Below are 14,104 nucleotides of genomic sequence, written 5' to 3' on the forward strand. Positions count from 1 at the left end.
ACTTACGAACGAATTCATAACTAATTTTTTTTAACAATATTTTAGAAATCTAGTTTCATAACTAAAAAAGATATTTTTGTAACTAACATTTACGAAAATAATTTATTGTTAAGAAATCGTAACAAAAATTTACATAAAAATATTATACTTTTCCATATTGTACCAAAAAATTATAGGAACCATCATATTTATACTATACAACTTAAAATATAAATTTAAGATATTCATTATTTATAAAATACTTTATTAAAATGAAATCTAAAATACATTAAAATATAATAAAGATGTGAAAATGTATTACAAATTTGTAAATATTTGTTACAAATTTGTAAACATATATTACTAAATGGTAAACAACTTTTACATTTTTGTAACTAATATTTAGAAAATTAGTTTAAAAATAGATTAAAGTGTAACTAAAAAATTTATTTTTGTAACAAAAGTTTCTAAAACTAGTTTTATAATTAGAAAATATATTTTTGTAACTAATATTTACAAAAATATTATATAATTTTTATTAGCATAATTGTAACAAAGATTTATAAATCTAATTTAAAAATATTAAAATAATAATATTGTGACGATCATTAACTATGTTGTAACATATAATTATTAAACCAATAACTAATGTATCTCATGGATATTGAATTCGAACACAATAAGTAAAACATAAATTTATTTAGTTTGATCAATTTTTTTAATTATTTATTTTTGTTATTTTTATCTCATCTCACAACATATATACTACTAATTTATTGATTGACTTATTTAAAATAAGTTTATTTTTAATAGTAACATTATATATTTTCTTGAAGCAATATCATAATTATTTTGTTTATATATTGCTTTGTTAAACTATTTAAACATAAAGTAAAAAATAAAATATTAAAAAAAAACAAAGAGATAGAGGAAAAAAATAAAATAAAATGTAGACCACGAAAGACAAAAAAAAAAAGGAGAATATTATAAAAAAGAAAAAATAAATTTAGTTGATATATATTTATATATAAAAGTAGTATATTATATACATATAAAAAATATTTATAGAATCGTTGGAATCATTGTGTGGGTAATTCAGCAAAAAAAATAATAATTTGTGAGTGGAAACTAAAGTAGAAGTCATAATTATGTGGCAAATGAGGGAGAGCAAATAATTATACCGTAAATTTGTTATTATTTTATATAATCGTAAATTTAGATTTTTTTTCTCATAAACCGTACAATTTGTAATTTAATAATTTATATATCTCAACTATTAAGAAACGACATGTGATTAGTAGCCCATATTAAACCAAGAGGACATGCATGTACAATTATTTGAACCCATATATAAACGACACTGTAAAATAGATGATAAACTAATTATTTTAGATTTATTGATAAATAAATAAAATGTGGTTTATAAAGAATAATTGAGGTAGCTACATGATACAAAATAGGACATCAAATGCAATAAATTATTTGTGGTTTTGGTATTGAGATAAATGAAAGTATTATAATGTGAAAGTTGAAACCTATGTCATTTATTGACATTTTTCTTTACAGAGTTTGTAAAAAATGTATTTTAGTAAAGATTGCTTTGTGTTATTGGTCCAGTTCTAAAGGCCCAAGGTCCATGTGATGAGGCCCAAGGCTTGTATGAGCTATGCAACCAAGTCCCACGAGGAAATAATCTACTTTTCGAACTTTAGATCTATAACACCAAACATGTATATTATATGTGTTAGAGAATATGTTATATTACTCTAACCAAAATAATTAAAAAGAAAATAGATAGAAAAATAAGTGTTAAAACTTTATTGTTCAAAATACAAGTAAATAGAATGATATAGAAGAAGAAGATTACAAACTTAAAACAATTATAATACAAGTAAATAAGAACAAAAGAATGAAAAACCATTTCATTAAAATGACATTTCAATATTCTAAAATGCAATCAAACAAAGGAATGTAATTAAAAATGATTGGAATGACATTCCAATACTCTAAAATGCAGTCAATCAAAGAAATTGAATGAAAATTTATTATTTTTTATTCTATTACTCCCAACCAAACATCACCTAACAATTTGTAGAATAAAGATAAATGATCGTAAAAGTCTTTAGAACAAAAAGTGATGTCAACTGATGTTGATACAACTGTTTGGAATCACCAACAACTTGTAGAACAAAGATAAATGACCGAAAAAGCTTTTGGAACACCAATGTAGTACCGGTCAAAGGACTATGACGATTAAGTTGGTAAACATTTATAAAATGAGGAAGAATAGAAAACACAATATAATAAAATGCCCTATCTCTCTTGTAGAACAATTGGGTTTGGGATAAAGCTAGATTTAGGTACCAAAATGTATTTAGTGAGCTGAGATTAGAGAGCAAAAGAGTTAAGAAATTGTTCAAGTATTTGTGATTTGATGTTTCACATAGTGGTCTAAGGTGGTTACCTAGCCTCAGATGATGAGACTTGTGAAGTGGTCTTCCTACTATTCTAGAAGAAGATGCTTCTTCTGAGCCACTCCTATAGTGGTCTTTCAATTAATGGGGCTTGATTTACTAGTAGTACTACTATTGGGTCAATCTTTATAGCCACGTGAAAAATTACTGATTTGAGCTCGAATTAGGCCATGGAATCGGTCAAACTATCATATGAGTTGGTTTTTTAAAAAACCTTTCTACTCCTATGATTTATTAAAATAATAAAGAAAAATTGATACATCTATATATTCTAGGAGAAAAATCAACTACAAAGTTTAATTTTTATTCTATTAATCACAATATAAGAACAAATAATATTAAAATAAATATTACATTGCAAAAATATAAATTACAATATGTTTGACTTTCATGTTTTTTTTTTTTAAAAATCGACAATTGTTCCATTTTTCCATGTGTGGTTATTTTTCTATTTTTTGTACCTAGAGAAGTTATGACTTTAATTTGTTTTATATGACGGTGTATATTGTAGTTATAACAGACCCTTTATCAATTTTTGGTAAATTTTGAATAATTTACAGTGTTGAAAACATAGTTTGAATAACATGTTGCACATGCACTTATTTTTTTATATGTGTGTGTAGTAGGTTCTTTTAACCTTATTTTCAGTACAATCAATTTTTCAGAATTTCACAAAACTTGGATGGGAGGTTTGCTATAATTACAATATACATCGTCATGTAAAAAATTGTGGCTATAACTTCTTCACATACTGAAAATAAAAAAAAAGACTACGAATAATCCCTTTCTAGGGGGAACACTATAGAATTATCTTTAATTTTATACTAGGGACAGCAATATAGGTCATGACACGATAACACGACTAAAAAATAATACGAAATTAGTGGGTTTGAGTTTAACATAAATGGGTACATGTTAAATTAAGTTAAACATGATTAAATTTCTGGTCAAAATCATGTAAAACCTGCTAAACCCGAAATTGACTCGTTTAACACGATTAAGTACAAATTATGATATGAATATGGTTATTCACTAACTTATTTTAGTATACACTTACTTATATTTTGAATATTACTTAGGTTAAATGAATAATATATTCATCTAAATATGTGTTATATGAGTTAAAATAACATATTTAAACTTGTTTATTAAACATGGTCTTATAAACCACACTCTAAAAATATCAAATTAAACATGATATTTTTATAAACGAGTTAAATAAGTTATAGCGGGTTAATAAGCAAGTCAGGTTTTGATTTTAGTTTTCGACAAGATTAATAAATGAGACGGGTTTGAGCTTAACATGTACTTATAATACATGAGTTTCGACAGGATATGATTACGACCCATAAATACGAATTGTCAACCCTATTTTATACTTGTTATATATTTAGTGTATGTATTAGAAGTGTGTATGAAAAATTATAAATATATTATTAAATAATTAGTAAAGATATTTGTGTAAAGTTAAGATATAATTAGAAACAATTAATTATTTAAGAAAGAGTATTGAAAGAAAAAAAAAGTGGTTGGCGCCCAAATATTTTACATTCCTAATTAGTTAAAGGACACCAATATTTTTTTATTATATTTTAGTTTTTTTTTTTAAAAAAGAAAAATTAATGATACTTACATCACCATCAATAAACTCAACTATTGTTATTGTAAAATAAAATTAGCCGAAGATATTTCTTATTTTTTTTTTAAATATTTAGATTTTTTAAGTTGCATAATATGTTGTTTATCAATGAAGTTATCATTATAATAAAAAAAAAATAGTCCAAATATTAAAATTGGCCGGCATGTGATGTTAGTATGGGTCACTATATGATTCATTGTTGTTTTAAATGCTTAAAAAATATATGATAATAATAGATATTAAATACTTAATAATTGAGCTTGTGATAAATGAAACAATATTAAACAAAAAAAGATATATTTTAATAAAAATGATAAGTTGAGATATTATCATCAATTTGGTACCTGGCAGATAGCTAAGAATATCAAGTGAATATAATAAGCATATATATAATATTTTAAAAAAATATGTCATTTCATCGTAATTTACCATAAATATTTACTTATTTGGTATTAATTTCACAGATATTTCCACAATCTTACCAAAAAAATAAATAAAGTAACAAACGTGTGGTTTACATCTTTGACCATTGAAGAACATTACTCCCAGTCCCAAGTTTACTAAACGAAAAAATTAAGGGTCGTTTTGACTAAAGCATTAAATATATATATATATATATACGGGGATAGTGTTTTATTTTAAGACCTACCGGTAGGGCTATCAGTGTTCTCAACCCGTGAATAGTTTTCGGCGCGATTTTTTTTTTATGACCGTGTATATTGTAGCTATTTAGAGTATCCTGCAGATTTTCAGAAAGTTCCGAATAGTTTACAGTACCGAAAACTAGGTTCAAATATATTGTTGCACACGTGACTAATTTTTTTTATGCGCGTCGAAAATAACATGTTTGAACTTAGTTTCAGTACTGCAAACTATTCGGAATTTTCTGAAAATTTGCAGGATGCTCAAAATAACTACAATATACACGGTCATAAAAAAAATCGCGCTGAAAGCTATTCACGGGTCGAGAAACACTGAGAGCCCTACCGGTAGAACTTAAAGTGAAACCCCTATAGAAGAATTGTCTTGTATATTTCCAAAGTTGAATTAAATAAATAGGTTGAAACTATTTTATTCCAACTATATGTTTTTATTCTAACGTATTTGACTAAATGGTTGAAATTTGAAATTAATTTTAATTTTAATTTATTTATTTTTGAAGAAAATTAAAATATTTACCTTTCTTTTTATGTTATGTTTTTGTATTTTTCAAAAATGAGTTATAGCCGTAAACCAAGAAAAAATGTTCAAATTAAGATGTCTGACTAGTTAGGCTAGCTTGGCCGACCAATGACCATGTCTTTGGTGGAATGTTCTCTTGTTTATTTTTTCATTACTTAGTTATTTGTGTTTTTTTAATTTTAAAATAATTTATATTAAAAGCTTTTAATTAAGATATAAATATATATAATTACATAAAGTAAAGTTACACATTAATTATATACAAAAAAAAAAAAAAAGGTTTAAAACTAAAAAGATGGTTGTAGAACTATGAGGACTTTGTCCTAGTCAAAAGGCATTGCCTCTTATTGTTTACTTCTTTTTATAAACACTACAAACCATTAACCTTTAATAAAAAGTAATAAAAAGTAATGAGTGTAGATAAACTTTTATTTTTATATATATGTAACATTATTTTATAAAATAATAATCTTTTGATAATTTTGTGTAAAGTATCATACACAACTTTTTGAATGTGTTAAGAAATTACTCTGCAAAAAATTATTAGATGAAGGAAAAATCATTTTGTAGAATGATATCAATAAAAAATTTAGGGTTTATATTTTTTTTTGGACCTTCTGTTTTTTTTCATTACCTGTTTGGACTCTGTGTTTTGACAAATTACTTTTTGGACCATATGTTTTGTAAAATGATTAAAATAGAACCCTAAACCCGATTTTGGTCAATGTTTTCTTAACTAAAATTACAAATAATTTACCAAACTAACAATTCAGAACAAAAATAAAATCATTATGCTTAAAAACTGTGTTGTTATATTCAATTTTTTCTTCATTAAAATTGAGTTTAGGGTTCTATTTCAACAATTTTATAAAATATAGGTCCAAAAAATAATTTGTCAAAATATAGAGTCCAAACAGGTAATGAGACAAAACACAATGTCCAAAAAAGTATAAACCTTTTATTATATATATATATATATAACATTATTTTATAAAATAATAATCTTTTGATAATTTTGTGTAAAGTATCATACATAACTTCTTGAATGTGTTAAGAAATTACTTTGCAAAACATGATTAGATGAAGGAGAAATCATTTTGTAGAATGATATCAATAAAAATCTTTTTCATCAAACATCTTTTTTTTTTTTAGAAAAATGAGCAAGTACTCATTAATTTGAATAATAAAGTTACTTATTTTATATGGTGAAATCTATTATAACTAATTAACTTCGTTTTCTATCTATAAGTGCATATCTGACAAAATCTTCGTAAAATTATTGATAATATAACTTAATTTGGAAAATGAGAGAATATAGAGTTAGCTACTTTTGTCGATCAAGATTAAATACACCATCCACAACGAGTTCAACAAATTTAAAGTAAAAATTAGACACTCTCTTTTACTTGTTTTGGCTGTAAATAAACAAAATATTTATTAGTTAATCTAAATTAAATTTATGAGTAACAACAACATAATAAAACAATATAATAATTATATGCATAATATTAATTACTGGCATAATAATTATAAAGATGAAATCATGAATAAATTCTGAACATATACGAACTAAAATAATGGACCAAAAAATTAAATTTTATTCTCATAAAGAGATTTGATGATAAACTAATACGAATATTAATACCTCAAAATATCAATAAGAATAAAAAAAACTTATTAGTGAATTGTAATAATAAAGTTATCAATTGAAATTTTTTATTTAACCTTACAAAAAAAGTTGAATTTTTTTATCAAACATCCTGTTAATAAAGTTTTAAATTTTGTCTTGACAATATCATATCAATTCATCTAATTTATTTATTTGACATTATATATTGTTAAAACATAATTATCCACACCGACACGTATCGTTACGAGATAACACTATATATGGTGTTGCACCAACATCAAAACTAAAGAGATTTAACACTATATTTTTTTCATTACAACCACAACACCAAAAATTATATTTTTTTAATTATTTTGTCTTATATATAAAATAATATACATATATATTTATTATTAAATACTAATATAAAAATCAAAATAGTAAAAAAAAAATTTGCTGTTGCTACAATACTCCACCATATTTGGTGGGTACTGTAGTTTGACAACATAATAGTGGGATAAATGTAGTTGGGTTGGATTTGATTTTGTGCCTTTTTATCACTATATTTGTTGTTTTGCAGTTCGGTTGGAACTGTCCTTAGATCCCAAAATTTGTTTTATATCACTTAGGTCACAAAACTTGCTTAATGTGTATCACATAAGTCTTTTTAGTTGGAAAATTGTTTACAAAATGCGTAGCAGAAAATGATTTATGGCCAACATAAAACAATTTATAACCCAATTATTTTTTTTTTGTAATTAATTGGGTCATCAATTAATTTTTGTTGTGCATTCTTTAAACTATTTTTTAACTTAAAGGATTTATGTGATACACACTTAGTAAGTTTTAGGACCTAAGTGATACGAAATAAAATTTGAAAACCTAATCTGATATAAACCCATAATACTATTGGGTAAGTCTAGAGTGCACCCCCTAAAAATGGGCATATCGGTGCACTTCCTCCTATTTTTTGATACCATGATGATTTTCGGCGAATTTTTTATTTATGAACATGTATATTATAATTATTTAGAGCATCCTCGAGTTTTTTTAGTAAATTCTGAATAATTTACAGTGACGAAAACAATATTTAAACAATTTATTGCACGCATAATTATTTTTTCTTATATGAGTGAAAAATAATCCGTTTAAACTATATTTTCGATATTAAAAATTATTCTTAATTTTTTAAAATTGATATTATGCTCTAAATAACTACAATGTAGATGATCATAACAAAAAAAGTATTGATTTCCAAAACGATGCGGTGCACTCTAGAATTTTACAATAATATTATCTAAAGACAAGATTAATGCTTTTATAGTTAGGCCCGAAAAAAGTAGCCAAGCTAGTAGTCCCATCCCTTTTTTTTCTTAAAAAAAAAAAAAAGTTTAAGATAATTACTAAAAAATACACAAAACTGTTTGTTTTTCTTAACAAAACTAAAAAAACACAACTTTAACACAAAACTGTTTTTTACTTTAACTACATCAAAATCTAATCTTTGAAGTTTCTGAATCTTGTCTTCTGATCTTTGAAGTCATCGAATCCAACGGTGGCGATCGCATCAAAACTCAAAAACGAAAAAAGCGCGTGTTTTGACGGCAGAGGCGTTTAACTATAGACGGCCGTATCGATTGCGACGGTGCCACGTCATCAACCCCGTTTGACGGGATGCACCCCTAACTTTCTCCTCTCTATTATATATCTTCACCTTCGTCTCTATCTTCTTTCACTGTCAGAAACCCTAATTTTTCTCAATTCACAAAATTCGGACCGAAAAATTCACTTCAATTTTTCCCATGGGACAGTCCAGTTCTTCGCTTGGGCCTCATTCGTCGGAGACCGAAGGCCTGGAAATTTCTCGGAGTTGCCGGTTTAGTTTCAGGTCTTCTTCCTCTTCTTCTTCTTATTCTTCTTTGAAAGAAGAAGGTGAGGTTTTGGATTTGAAAAGCGGTGGTTTTGATGGAGGAGGAGGAGGAGGTGGGTTTGGGTTTGACTATACGAATAATCTTCCTGATGAGTGTTTGGCTTTGATTTTTCAGTCCCTTGGTTCTGGAGATCGGAAAAGGTGTTCTCTGGTGTGTAAACGGTGGTTTAGAGTGGACGGTCAGCATCGGTATCGGCTTTCTTTGAATGCTCAATCTGAGATATTGACTTTTCTTCCTTCTTTGTTGGCTAGATTTGATTCCGTGACCAAGCTTGCTCTTCGTTGTGATCGTAAATCGATTAGCGTCAACGATGATTCGTTGATTATGATCTCGATTCGTTGTCCTAACCTCTCGCGGGTTAAGCTTCGTGGGTGTAGAGAAATCACCGATGTCGGTATGGAGTTCTTTGCTCAGAGCTGCAAGTCTTTGAAGAAGTTTTCATGTGGGTCGTGCATGTTTGGCGCCAAAGCCATGAATTCTATCCTCACTCATTGTAAGGCTCTCGAAGAGCTCTCTGTCAAGCGGCTTCGCGGAATCCATGAAGGGTCGGAGTTGATCGGCCAAGACATAGCTGCTTCGTCTCTTAGATCCGTATGCTTGAAGGAGCTGATGAATGGACAGGTATTCCAACCTCTTATATTGGGTGCGAAAAAGCTAACGACTTTGAAATTGATTCGATGTGTTGGGGATTGGGATCGAGTTTTGGAAAGGATTGGAAATGGGAACACTGGTTTTGTTGAAATCCACCTTGAGAGGCTTCAGGTTAGTGATTCGGGGCTTTCCGGCATATCGAAATGTTCGAATTTGGAGGTTTTGCGTATTGTAAAGACCCCGGAGTGTACAAACTATGGGCTTGTGTGCATTGCTGAACACTGCAGGCAACTCAGGAAGCTTCATATCGATGCATGGAGGACTAATAGAATTGGTGACGAGGGTCTGATTGCTGTAGCCAAACAATGTCTTAATTTGCAGGAGCTTGTTCTGATTGGTGTCAACCCCACCTCGTTGGGTTTGGCAGCTGTTGCTTCAAATTGCCTAAAGCTTGAACGGTTGGCCCTCTGTGGCAGTGGCTCAGTTGGTGATGCAGAAATAGCCTGCATTGCTGCAAAATGTCTAGCATTGAAGAAGCTGTGTATCAAGGGGTGCCCGATTTCAGATGTCGGGATCGAAACGCTTGCTTGGGGTTGCCCCAATTTGGCTAAGATTAAGGTCAAGAAGTGCAGGGGAGTGAGTGGTGGGATTGCAGAGTGGTTGAGGGAGCGAAGGAAATCACTGATAGTTAATTGGGATGATGTACAAGACAAACCTTTGGTGGATGCTAGTGTTAGTCACAGTGGGGCTCAAGAAATGGGCATAGTGCTTCACAGGACAGTTCGCCAAGGAACAGATTCTAATACTGCAGCAGCTTCAAGTAGTAGTAGTAATGGTCCATTGACATTGTTTAGAACAAAAATTGGTTTTTTTGCATATAGAAATTTAGTGCAATGTGCCTTCAGCAGATACCCAACTGATGATAATAGTTCCAATGGAAACTTGTGATCATCCATCCCAGTCTGAAGAGATTAAAATCAAGTTATTATGTTTATTTATATATTTTCTTGAGGCAAAGTAACATTCTTTTGTGTACTATTACTGGTTCATGCCTTGGTTGATTTGTATGTATGTTTTGGGATTTTAGTGCCAAATTGAATTGCTTCAGCTGTGCATTTTGTTTTGATTGCTTAATGGTACATTATGTGTCATTTAGATATTTGTAATTACATTATCTGGTTCTGAAATCTGACTGCTTGATGATGAAGTTGAATGAATTTTACTCGATCCCCATTGGTGGAATGTGATTGTGAAATGAGGGATGACAATGTATGGTCCCAATTAAATTTCATTTTCAATTATGAAGGGATTGGTATAATTGACTTCTTTGTAATGATAAAGAAAGATTTTTATTGATTGGAATATGGTTTTAGAAATTAGGGATACAAAGTATTGGTATATTGAGTGCTGATAAAGATAGATTTTTGTTAATTATTTAATTTTTGAGATTGCTTACCCTTTGCTATACACAATCTTGTTTTTATAGCCTGATATTCATGCCCTTTTTATTGAAAGAAAGTTTGGATTTTTTGTTGAAGAATATTAGAAACTTAGTTTTAATTTTGGCAAAAGATAGGTAATTTTAATGGCCGATGCCTTGTTATAATCTACAACAATCTTCAATCACCAATAAAGGAAAAAACTTTTGAGTGATGTAATTCAACAAGGAACAAACCAATTCCTAACAAAGTGTCGTTTAGTGTATATACGACAAAGAGCATATTTGTTTGTATGTAGAAACGACAACACATCTTCAAACATAAAACGACATGATGTCTTATGTGAAATTCTTATTTTTTATTTCTTTGATTTTTGTAAAGTCCAACTTATCAGAAGACATATATGAATCTCACCCCTTTATTTTCTTTAGTAAACATTAATATATTAAAGGATTTATATATTTTTAGACCTAATTTTTATTTTATTTCCTGTTTGATACCTGTGTTTTGACAAATCATTTTTTGGACCCTTAGATTTGTAAAGTTGTTCAAATATGTCCCTGAACCTGATTTTGATGAACAAAAAATTGAATATAACAATACAGTTCTTGGGCAGAATGACTGTATTTTTGTTTTAAGTTGTTAGTTTGATGAATTATTTGTGATTTTAGTTCAAAAAACTTTAATCAAAATCGGGTTTAGGGGTCTATTTGAACTATTTTAGAAAATACAGGGTCTAAAAAGTAATTTATTAAAATATAGGATCCAAACAAATAATGAGCCAAAATACAGGATCTAAACAAAATATAAACCCTATATTAAAAGATCAACTCACTCTTTTCTAAATTCCACTAAAAATAAACTATCTAGTACAATTAAATAAGATTTTTTGCAGATGGAAGAAAATATAGGTTACTGATTTAGATATTTTGTTTTTAAATGAGTAAATAAAATATCTTTTTTTTTGTGAGTCGATAAAATATCATGTCTACAGTTAAATTATTGAGAGAATTATTTATCAAACTTTACAAAAAGTAAAAGTAGCATGTTTTTTATCACAAAGTGAAGATAAAGTAATTAGGGGTCATGTGAGTTAATGAAAACGAATGCCTATTATATTCCTTTTTGAATTTCGTATATTCACACTTCATTTCATATGATCTATTTTTATAATGTTTTCATAACACAAGATCATTGTAGAATATTGCTCGAGGAAAAATTTCCATAAATAATCTATTTATGGTTATTTGTATTTAGCTGAAAAATAATACTCTTGCATGATTATTTTATCATGAGACAAAAGTATAAATATCAACATATTTTATTTTGCATAAGAGATATATGAAATTTTTTGAGTAGTGATTTCTACTGTTACTTTCTGTATTTTCAATACATAAATAAGTTGATATAAAGATACGAAAAATAATTATATATAACTTTGAAATAGATGTCTAGGGATAAATAATTATATATAACTTTGAAATAGATGTCTAGGGATATTTGTGGCTATTTTAGGCCAACTTTTTTTCCTTATTGTGTAATTTAAATATTCTATTATACTCTAAAAAATTATAACTTTATAAATTTCGTCATAAAATGCTACTTCATATAATGTTAGACATATTAAGATGTCATGTAATAGCATTCTACTTATAGTGATTGAAATAATAATAGTAATTATATAACTTTAAACTATGAATCCAATACATAAACCTTAGGCTATGTTTGACAAGAGTAGAAAAATGATTGATGAAAATATTTTTCTAAAATTTTATGATTTTTTTAAAAGTATTTTTTCTTTATGAAAGTAATTCTAACTATTCTAAATTTTTAAGTTTTATGTTTTGTAATAAGAAATTTCTCAATTTATTTATTTAATTTTTTTAGAAGGAGACTAAATCATATTAAGATGACTTGTAACAACATTCTACTTATAGTTCTTGAAAGAATAATAGTGATTACATAACCTTAAAATAGGAATCCAATACATAAACCTTAGGCTATGTTTGAAAAATAGTAGAACAATGATTTTGATAAAAATATTTTTTCTAAAATTAATTAATTTTTTAAAATAATTTTAATAATTCTAATTTTTAAAGTTTTATCTTGTAATAAGAAATTTCTCAAATTTTTTTTAGAAGGTGACTAAATCACAGAGAATGAAAAGAAGATATCAACAATATGGAGGGATCATTTCCATCCAGTTAGCTTATTGTCTAGACAAATGATATGCAAACCAATCTATTATGTGCTTATGCCTCCCAATTTAGATAAAATAGACAAAACAAAATATAAGACTGAGTACTTGTGTAGTGTCCCAAATTTGCTAATAAGGAGGCCTTGATTAGCGTGCATGGAGGGCAATATCTAATTTAATTATGTTAATAAATGAATTTGATGATTATGTGATTAGAAATGCATGTTTAGGTGAATTAAATATATATGTGGGCCCCATTTGGTTATTAGGGGCATATTTGTAATTTTAGCCCGTTGATGGCATAAATGCAATATTTGTGTATATTGTGAGTGATACCACAAGTAAGTAGTGATATATTTGTGATGCACGATCCAAGACGGTCCTAGGGAGCAGTTTAGCTAGAAAATCACAACGGGGTCAAATACCCGACTCGGGAGGAGCCTAGGGGTATTTTGGGAATGTTATGTGTGTTCGGGATTTATCGAGTAATGGGTAGTAATTTAGCTATGATTTGAATATGTCGGAATTAAACAGAGATTTATAGGAACACTTGAGGAGTTAGCGGAATATGGCAAATGATGGAATTGCCATTGGGTCACTTAAGGATGTAGATAGACTTAAGGGGGGCATTTTGGACATTTGGCAAGGGAAGTACTTAGATTTCTTTGACTGCTAAGACATTAGAAGGTGTTAGAAGGGAAAAAGAAATAGAAGAGTACTCAATTTTTTTGGTTTTCTCTATCCACCGATTCTCTCTCTCTCATGGTTTTTGAGGATTTTGGAGGTGTTATCCCCAAAAATTGGAGAACGATGACGTGGCAATAGAGGTGACAAATGACAGTACATGGTCCGTAAAAAACACATTAATAAGTCAATAAATATATTGGCTCCTCAGAGTTGTGATAAAGTGATCTGGATTAGGAGTAGCCGAGTAGGCCATTGAAGAATTTTGACTGGCTTGAGAAGTGTCATGACCGACCAAGCATGACCTTGTCTGCCAAGGAATGACCTTGTCTGCCCAGGAGTGACTTGTCTGCCCAAGCATGACTTTGTCCGACTAGGC

At 28.3% G+C, this 14,104-nt stretch overlaps 1 protein-coding gene across 1 annotated transcript; it reads left to right on the forward strand.

Moving 5' to 3' along the window:
* Window positions 1-8,606: 8,606 nt before the first annotated feature.
* On the forward strand, window positions 8,607-10,512 carry LOC133812841 (F-box protein SKIP2). The gene has a single exon (XM_062246663.1). The coding sequence runs from the start codon at window positions 8,686-8,688 to the stop codon at window positions 10,351-10,353; it is 1,668 nt and encodes a 555-aa protein (XP_062102647.1). The 5' UTR covers window positions 8,607-8,685; the 3' UTR covers window positions 10,354-10,512.
* Window positions 10,513-14,104: the final 3,592 nt, after the last annotated feature.

Source organism: Humulus lupulus, chromosome 1 (assembly GCF_963169125.1).
Source record: "Humulus lupulus chromosome 1, drHumLupu1.1, whole genome shotgun sequence".
In the NCBI taxonomy this organism is placed as follows: domain Eukaryota; kingdom Viridiplantae; phylum Streptophyta; class Magnoliopsida; order Rosales; family Cannabaceae; genus Humulus; species Humulus lupulus.

Bases quoted from the DNA above. Each gene is read 5' to 3' on its own strand.
- LOC133812841 (XM_062246663.1), top strand. From the start codon at position 8,686: ATGGGACAGTCCAGTTCTTCGCTTGGGCCTCATTCGTCGGAGACCGAA.